Genomic DNA, 10,266 nt, shown 5'->3' with positions numbered 1-10,266 from the left:
CACTTCGTTATTTACGGTAACTACATTATTCCATATTAAATAGCATTAAAGTACAGTTAAAAAAAATTTATTAAAGTACAGTCTCAAATAATATTTAAAATATTTTTTATCACAATATTATGTGATAGTAATAATAAAATGTTTAAGGGAAAAAAATACTTTTTTTAATTGCGATTTTAGTACACGTTATCTTCGTTTATCTTATTGTGTTCTCCTCCTGTTTTCTTTAGTCAATTGTGGTCTTGTAAAGCCTTATTTAATGGGTAACTAAACAACACCTTTACTAAGTTCATTGAAAATCAATGCACATGCTTTCACGTTATTTATAAATTTAATAACGTTCCAAAGTCGAACTAAAAGCTATCTAAATTAGTCCTTAAATCAAGACGAGAAGTGCTGCCATTAAGATTAGATAAGAGTCGCCACAGAAGCGCCATCTACTTAGTTTTATTTCCGACCCTGTTTACTGTAGCTGTACACTCAGCTGGAGAAACCAGCAATTTATTTTAACTTCCCGTTTTTGCAGCCAACTTTTGGATCTTTCACTTTTCGCTGCGTTCTCCTTTTTCAACACTGGCCATTGAATGCTAAAAAACCAATAAGAGGGCACCAATACCGGATTTTGTCTTTTTTCGCCGATTTTACTCTTCTTGCATGTCTTTAAACCGGTTATCGTAGATTTTATTTTATTTATGCTCGTAAGCGTCACTTTTATTCATATTTTGCTGTTTCATTATTTTGTAACTTCCACAATATCTTCTTGTTGACTGCTAATTCTTATTTTGTCGTATAGGAAGATGGTGTGAACAGCTGCAGTAGACTTTTGACATGGATCAATTGTTACAATGATAATTATCATCAACTTCTCGCCTAAAAAACGCCAAAAAGAGCCATTTACACCTAGCGGCTTCCCGCAACCTTCTAACAATTACTGTCCATATTTAGACATTGCAATTTTGAAAAAAGCTTCAGTAATTTGGTCAAAGTTCGAGTCCGAGTGTACCCCGCGTCACGTCGCGATCTGGGCTCGCTGACACAGCGCGCGCGCCCGCCATACCTAATGCGACTGCATCTCGCAAACCCTCCTGTGCATCCCTAGTGCTCTTTGATAGAAACAGAACTGTCCACAAAGTAAGATAGAGTTCCTTTCTAGTTACTCCATATCACTGGTTATGGTTACCGAATGTTTATTGTGCCAAATCAATAAATAAAACAGCTGTCGTCGTCATAGGAAATTTAAAAAAAAACTGAAATTCACAAAGTAGAAGAACAAGAGAGGAGACTTTCTTCTTAATTGCAATCGAGAACCACTAGCTTTAACTGTGTCCTGTGCAGTAAACAGTATAACGAATTGTTCGAACCAATCCCCTAAAAGTCCCGGCGTCACGAGAAGTTGTGGAATTTCGGGAGATTCCCAGAAACCACAACTAACTTAGTGCGAAGACCCAGATTCCTCCCATCTGCCGCGAACTTTCAGTTAGGGTAGGATGTCTCTAAAACTAAAACTTTTCATTTAACCGAGGTCAGTAATGCATCCTATTTACTATTCTCATTCTATTCCGTTTATCAAATTAGGGTAAAATACCTCGAAATGCTAATCCATCATTCTAATTAAAATTAAAATCTTTTCTCATTAGTTTCCCGAAGGTTTCAAATTTTAGAAGGAGAATTTTATTTTCCACCACCTCTAATATTTTTCAATTTGCTTTCAAACCGAAATTAGTTTTCCACCAACTTAAGCTCCCATTTCATTTGAACATCTCAAGCAATTCCGTTCGGTTTTGTCTAAACTAATCCGTGAAACCTCTTAGATGAATGCGATTATTTCTTAAATTGGAATTTCCCAGACGGTGTCCGTCTGAAACAACAAACTTGTCGCACAAATTCGTTTAGAAGCCGTTACGTTATTAGCTCGCGGTATCTTGTCCCATTACTGCTGGCTAAGCGGGATTAGCTCACACATCCTCGGTCCAATCTCTGTCCTAAACGTTAGATCATTCGCATTGCGGGAATAAGATTAACGACGAAGTGTCCCGTCCCATCCGCCGAGGCGTCGGACAACTTGGAAAATGCTCACGGGCCTCAGCGTCGCCCAGATTTGATTAAAAACCAATCTCCAGAAGTGGCCCACGCTGCAGAATTATAAAGTTGGATATGCTCACCGCTGGAAGTGCTGGAACCAATTTGTGGAGTAGATATTGATGCATGATACGTCATGTTCTCGTTATTTTGTATGCATAACGTGTCGCTTGTATTGCAGGTGTAGATTAATGCATGTGAAGTTACCCCATGTATCTAACTGAACTGGTTTAAGTTTTAATATTTGCTTTAACCCCAATATTTCAAAGAGAAAATTTCACGACACATAATTAAAATACAGTGTCCGCAACAGGATGCTGCGAAGAGCTATTGCAATCCTTCAGTTGAAAATAATGCAGAAACATAAAAGCTTTATGTGCTAGCTGTGGGATAATTAAATTTACCCTGGACGGTTGGAACGGCAAAATAAAAAAGTTTGTCCAGATGAAATGTATAAAGGAAACTATTTGCAAGTTCCTGCTGAGTATGGCCATTGTTTTTGCCCATGGCCTATTGTTTCACGTGGGATTGTTATTCCGCCCAGGTAGCCGATGCAAAAATACAAGTATTTTTAGGAATGCGTTAATGGCATTTCCTAGGTATGTTAAATAAATATTACCTACGTAAGTAATCAACAAATCCTCATAATAAGTTTGTTATTTCATGCTTAATCATAATGTCTTTCTTCCTCAATAATAATAATATTTATTTCCTCACGGATGAACGGAATCAATAGATAAAAGGAAGAATACCAAACCCCAACCATAGGCATTATGTTAATGGTCCCATAAATACATAGTTTCCCTAAACCGTCGTGATTAATGCGTAATGCGAGCCAATTCATCGGGATCATTGAATTATGATTAATAGATCGGAAGTAACTAATAGGGATACATCAGGCGGACTGGCTGTGTGCCAACGAAGTAATGTACCGCTGAAATATGTTCCGCGAAGTACAATAATACTGCCTTAATCATGTCCTGGTAGTGATAGTGATGTGCCAGATACTCATACCCGCCGGATTTTAGAAAGTTTCTTGTAAACAAAAGAGAGTTCTCGGTTCGGTCTATGTCTTACACCTAAGTAGCTTGGATCCAAGAAAGGATGGAGGAACGAGGAAGGATCCTTGGTACGATGAGCTACCTACAAGCGAAAGGTGGTCAATTCGAATCCAACCTAAAGCACTCTACTTTTTACCCTACTGCGCCAGCCTAACCAAATGACATGTTTTAGCTTAAACGTAAAATCAGTGTTGTGTGTTTTGCTATGCTATCAATAAACTAGATTACGCTCCGTACTGAGTCGAAATAATTGGAGGTTTTTTCTTCTTCTTCTTTTCGTGTCGACAACAAACCTACACAGTGTCAGCCCAAAACTCCGCCACAAGAGTGGCGTTGTCAGCAGCACTCATCAAATCCTCCTGAGTGCAGTTGCTCGGAAGGTCTGTTAAAACTTTATTTTATTTATTTATTTATTTATTTATTTATTTATTTACGGATCTAGACACTAATGATCCATAGCCGGAGATATATATTAAATTCATAATAATACATCTCTAGCCGCGACGACTGAGGGCAAACGACTCGTAAATGCGAAAATTTCGCCACTCTGATACGCAAATGTAGCAAGATTAATTACTATGAACCTGACCGACTTTACAATGACTCTGTATTTTGTTTTTTGAAATAAGAGTAGAAAATTTAATTTTATGAACATTGTTTTAATGTTATGAATTTATGTAATATATTACCTATTTCAAAATAAAAAATTAACTTAGGTAGGTAAGTACTTACTTGTAAGGAAATTCTTTTGCTTTTAAACTCCGAACTTCGAAGCATGACTCTGAACTCACTGTTTAACTTCAATACGGTCCACGACCACATATTTTATTAAACTCATTACCTACCTAAACATTCATTTTGTATTTTACTAAAATTAATTTAAAATCGACACTTTTGACCAGTGACTCCGCACAACATATTTCACTACTTTCTTTGTTTGTCTAACTACCCACAATTAACTAAAAATTCACCATTTACCCCTCCATTACGGTGTATGTACCTACTGATAGTACGTAGTGGTACGTATGTTAAAGATTTTATCATGCTTAATTATGTATTAGGCAGATACCTATCTGCCTAATAAATATTATGATAATTTACATCATTCGTGCGCTTTTAAACCCATTTGAAAAGTTTACGCAGTTAAAGTAAAATCCAACTGGGACTAGCTATACCTGCTGTGAATTATCACGTGCATTCGAGTCGTTTGTGCATGAAAAATCTACAAAAAGCACTCGGATATAGGTAATTTTTAACGAACGCAAATTGAGAGTTGAATTGGGAGAGCAATTGAATGCCATGTCATCGAAAGTCGCTACACGTATTTTGCTTTTTGAAAATTGACAACAAACAAACAACGGATTTGATTGGCAAATGCCCAATTCGAGGGTAATTTACTTATAACTGTGTCGTTCAAAATGATTTCGAAAGGAAAAGGACTGCAAATAAGAGCTACATATGCATGCTTTCTTCTTTTCCATTTAAACATAACAATTTAGTTGATTTATTAATTCTAATTTACCATAAGCAGCATTGAACTTGGTGTTAGTATTATGTTCTCTTCTCAATCGTTTTGCTCTTGGCAGAGTGTTGTGTTGATGCGTCCACGTCGATTGAAGCGGAAAAGTGGATACAGAGAACTGTATCCATCTCTATTCTCTACAATCGTATGATGTCTCGCTATATATCCGGTCTCCCCCTCTCTGGCAAACACACAGTATTATAGGCTAGCCATCTGAGACTGAGTCGACTGGAGACGACTATCTTGAACCATAGATAGATAAAAATAAAACATAAATCCTTGCCTTGTGGAGATTACAAAATACTGTTCAAATGTGCATGGTTCCTGTCCGTGTCTTTTCGAACTTATTTAAAAAACTCACTGTCAGTGTCAGTCACTACTTGTCAATGTCAGTCAGCTGATTTTGGTAGACGAATTTGATACATCAAATTCATTTCCTAACATTTATTTTATTTAATTTAATTATTAATATTTTGAACAAACCCATACTTATTTACTGGTGTAAAATTATGGTCGATATCCTCATACAGATTACATAATGGCGCTAACCTCAAAAACAAGTATACTTTACAGAGCGCTCACCATAACCTCAAGGCGCTATTATTGTGATAAAAACGAAAAGTCGATTTACCAACGCCATGAAGAGGGTGAGAAACCACGCATGGTCCACGGTCAGGAGTACCCCGACTGGCGGAAACCCTGGGTGAAAAGGGAAGGTGAATTTACCAGCAAATTATCAGTTTTCGTGGAGAAAAATCCCAGTCCAGATATTATGTTTATTTTGTCACAAATTCCCAATGTAACACGGCAGAAAATAAAAGATTGGTGGAGCAGCATGAAAGAATTACAAGAAATTGAAAATCAAAAGTATATACCTGAACGAGTAGCTACTTTAGGAGCCAATCTGGCTGCAGTACATTTTTTCTGTTATCGATATGCCGCAGTAAGGTAAGCTTGATTACATGACGTGATCATATAAATAAATTATTTAGAAATTAATTTTCATTTATACAGGGTGACTGGAACTGAACCCGCCATAGCTAATATGCGTATAGAGGAGGTCATTTGCTAATTATTGAACCTTACTTTCTGTGACTAAAGTTTTATAGTTTAGGAGATATGTCAATTTTTATACTTTTTTCAGATTTTTCCGAAATTTGACCTAAAAACTGCTTAAATTTTTTTTCTCTTGTGATTTCAACAGTTTTTTTTATTTGATATTAATATCGAATATGTCTTCATTCAAATAAAATAAATTTCTGATCCAGATAATGACTGAATAGCTAGTTACGAGCCGCCAAAGTCTAACAAAAGTACAAACCGCAATAAAAAAATCTACTTTGAATTCGATTGAAACAAAAATTAATGGTGATAATGGATTGCCAATAATCTTAAAAATATCTCTAGCTTCTCTCCTTTCCAATGATATATTACACGTTGTAATTAAATATTGAAATTTGTCAAAAATTCCAAGTTTATGGAAGAAAATGGAGTAATAATACAAAAATTATCCATACAAAGTTGGTTTTGAATTTTTTTAAACTCTTTTCTTCATAATGTGATTAAAATTTTTAAATTCATTTTTCAAAAAACACAAAAATAGTTATGAAAAGGAGTATAGCAGAAAATATGAGATATTTGAAGAAACTTTGTATGGATAATTTTCGTATTATTACTCCATTTTCTTCCATAAACTTTGAATTTTTAATAAATTTCAGTATCTAATTACTACGTGTGATATATCATTGGAAAGGAGAGAAGGTAGAGCTATTTTTAAGATCAATGGCAATACATTATCACCATTGGTTTTTTTTTAATCGAATTCGAACTTGAATTGTTTATCGTGGTTTGTACTTTTGTTGAACTTTGGCGGCTCGTAACTAGTTATTGAATCATTATCTAGATCTGAAATTTATTTTATTTGACTAAAGGTTTATTCGATATTAGTATCAAATAAAAAAATCGGTTAAAATCATGCAAAAAAAAAATTAAGCAGTTTTTAGGTCAAATTTCGGAAAAATCTGAAAAAAGTATAAAAATTGACATATCTCCTAAACTATAAAACTTTAGCCATAGAAAGTAAGGTTCAATAATTAGCAAATGACCTCCTCTATACGCGTATTAGCTATGGCGGGTTCAGTTCCAGTCACCCTGTATATTTATTTCATTGTTTGTATTATTTACAGATTAAAGGGAAAAACTGAATGGATAAGAGGGAACATTACAAATCTAACACTGCCTAATACCTTTACAGATGGTTATTATGTAGAAGCTATAGACTGCAGCGACTTCCATCACAATGGAATTCGTTACGAAGGGCTTGAGAATTTAACTAATCTTAATTTCTTAAGATGGTTGTCGCTTAAGAACAATAAACATGTAGATGTGTGGTGTTTAGACCGAATAGCAGGCCTCACTGGAAAAACTTTGGAATTTCTTGATATTAGCGGCTGTAACCTCTGTGTTGGCGGTGTATATGCATTAGCAAGGATGTCAGCTCTCAAAATGTTAGTCATCACAGATCCAGGACCTGATATAAAACTTCAAACAGCATTATCATTGTTGGAAGAAGAAAACCCTAATATTCTTATAAAAGCAATTCCTCCATCTAAATAATAGAAGGACTATCTATTCTATCTTTGCCTGCCTATAGTTTAATTTATTTGTAATGTGAGAAAGGTTAATAAATAAAATACAATACTGTTTTCGAGGTTTTTATATTTTAACATAAGTTCGTACAATGATCCAATATGCTTAAACAAACTGTCCACAATGTTATGGGTGATGCGCTATACCTGCACACAATGGATTCTTGTTTTGTGATTACATTGTCTAAGTTAAGTGCCATTTATTTGGTCCATTAGTTGGATTCTTAAACATTTGAAAATCATGTGTAATGTGATTATTATTGTTTCAGATATTTCCTCTGATGATTTTTTGTCTAATTCAATCTAACATACATTAAATTGAACACTTAAATCTAAATAAAACTTCTAAACAAGATATTTACAATTACGACATTTTGACTAAACAATTAGACTAATGCCTTATTTAGAAGAAATAAATAACGAATATGAAATGCTTTATTAAAAATGTCCTTTTCAGGTAATTGCTAATATTTCTTAAAATATATAACACTAAATGTTATATGCAACAGAGTAAATTCAGTCTAATAAAGAAAACTGCGTATTATCCATTGTTATTGACTGACAAACCCTAGGAGTGGAATCTCGAAAAACAATACTTTTAACAAACAAAACAACATGTTTGTTTATAACTAAGTTTTGAAAGTCAATAAGGCACTAATAATATGCAGCTTATTACTTGCATTAAGATTTGTTTCATATTTGTTATTACAACAACACACTGAAAAAATACATTCACTCAGAACACAACATAACTCCAAAACTGAAGTATCCTCAACAAACTTCTAAAATCAGGTAATGGACAGTATTAAAACAGATTGAAACATTCAGTACAAACCATTGCAATTATAAACCGTTAAACAAAATTTGTTAATTTTATTCTATGTTAAAAACATATTGCAACAAATCTGTGTAATAAAATAATTATATGTGAATCATCTGAAAATTAAAAACTGTGTGCTGTGAACACACATAATTATAGATGTTAATTGATTAAAATATATAATCAACGTAACTGCTGAACTATCTAAATCAATAAACTACCATTATGTTAATGAAACATCATTCATATCTATGGATCATTCGTTACAAATCTTTACATTTAAAAATAAGTGTATTTAAAATTGATTTCTATTAAATGTAATCTGATACAAATAGACCTTCACACATTTCGATGTAGTCAACAACAATACAATTGATATTAAATAACCAGAGCCCTAGTTGTCCAGTTTAACTTCTATCACGATTGCTTTCATTATGACAATTTGTATTCATTTTATTGCCTCAGAAAATAGATGATGTCCAGTGCACACTGAAAGCTACTATGATAGATGCTAAATTATACAATTAGGAAGCAGCTACCTACAGGCATTACATAGTAAAAAGAGAAAATAATTTATTATTTAGATAGTAATATGATAAGTTACCGACAGGTAATTATAGTGTTGTTTAATGTTAAAAGTCTTTCATATTGCTGTGTGACCATGCTTCAGGTTTATCCATTCTAAACTAAAAGGCAATTAATTATTTAATAAATATAAAGAAATAAGATAATCACTTATTCCGAATTTCTTTATATAAAAACTGTCTTATTAATTTAGAATAGAGTACATAACAATGTTAACAAATGTGTGATTGAATCATGTATGTCTAAATTGGTAACAACAGTTGTATGTATGAAAAGTGTATATGACATGACCAATTGACTACGCGGAGATGGTACCAGGCCCTAACACTACGTAGTATCGGCAGTTTTGTACCTTATTTTGATAGCACAGTCTTGAATATTACATTCAACATAGACTGATTTTATGGTCAGGGCCAGCGGATATCAAAGAATTAGTTATAGACCAATAGAAATTTAAAAAATAACATTTTGGCTGTTCCAATTAGGCCTGTATTCTAAAACGATCTTCAAAACATACTTCAATCTCTAGAATAGACTCAATATTATGATTGGTTTAGCAGTTAGACCAATCACCAGCTCTGTATGATGATTCTGAACAGATTGAAGAATTTGAATGATCTTTCATGATACCGGCGAGTGAGACTATTTCTTTAGAATACCGCTGGTCGCTGAACACCCTCTGTCGGAGTCAATAACTAAGAAAATAATAACATTCAGACTGCAGTTAGTCTTATAATTGAGGAGGTTAGGAACAGAAAGTGACATTTACACTTTTTAATTATATGAATAAATTAAGAAAATAAATATTTTTGTTGAACTTTATGTGTTTTGTTTTTTTTTTTGTTTTTAATATTATGGGTTAATAAGACATAGATTACAAGGTATTAAAAGTTTTCATGTATGTTTTAAAATTTACACAAAATTAAATAAAGAACAAATCAAATGTCACCTTTTGATCAAGTCACAAATAAATGTCACCATTTGATTCAATAGTTTTGTAAAATGTTACCTTTTGAAACTTGCTGTCTGAAAAATGTCACTATTAGAAACAAAAACAAATCAATATCCATACAAAAAATGTGTTTATTATTATTTTAAATTCTTATACATGAAGTTCTCCACAATCAGGTTCTAAGCAGTCACATCCATTTTCATCATTTTCATTGTCATTTTCTTCTTTCTTCTTTCTTTCTTTTCAGCCAAATGACGTCCACTGCTGGACAAAGGCCCCCAAGGTTTTCCACAATGAACGGTCCTGCGCTGCCCGCATCCAGGCTCTTCCCGCGACCTTTACCAGATCGTCGGTCCACCTAGTAGGAGGCCTGCCCACGCTACGTCTTCCAGCCCGTGGTCGCCACTCGAGAACTTTCCTGCCCCAACGGCCATCGTCTCTACGAGCTATCCCGCCCACTGCCACTTGTCATTTTCACTTATATTATTTTCATACAAGATATCACAATACCATTTTAAAGAAGGATCATTTTTCCAGTTTTTTCCAAACTATTTAGTTAAACATAGACATAGATTACAAGGTATATAATAAGGTTATTC

General features: G+C 33.8%; 1 protein-coding gene across 1 annotated transcript; it reads left to right on the top strand.

Moving 5' to 3' along the window:
• The first annotated feature begins 5,044 nt into the window (after window positions 1-5,044).
• On the top strand, window positions 5,045-8,607 carry LOC114349976 (distal membrane-arm assembly complex protein 2). The gene is made up of 2 exons (XM_028300590.1): window positions 5,045-5,610; window positions 6,849-8,607. Exons 1-2 carry the CDS (start codon window positions 5,201-5,203, stop codon window positions 7,276-7,278), a joined length of 840 nt encoding a protein of 279 aa, XP_028156391.1. The 5' UTR covers window positions 5,045-5,200; the 3' UTR covers window positions 7,279-8,607.
• The last annotated feature ends 1,659 nt before the right edge of the window (window positions 8,608-10,266 follow it).

Source organism: Ostrinia furnacalis, unplaced genomic scaffold, assembly GCF_004193835.3.
Source record: "Ostrinia furnacalis isolate ACB-3 unplaced genomic scaffold, ASM419383v2 OfSCF0767, whole genome shotgun sequence".
NCBI classification, from domain to species: Eukaryota; Metazoa; Arthropoda; class Insecta; order Lepidoptera; family Crambidae; genus Ostrinia; species Ostrinia furnacalis.
The sequence above is the reverse complement of the archived record's forward strand: the minus strand, read 5'-3'. Positions and strand labels throughout refer to the sequence as shown.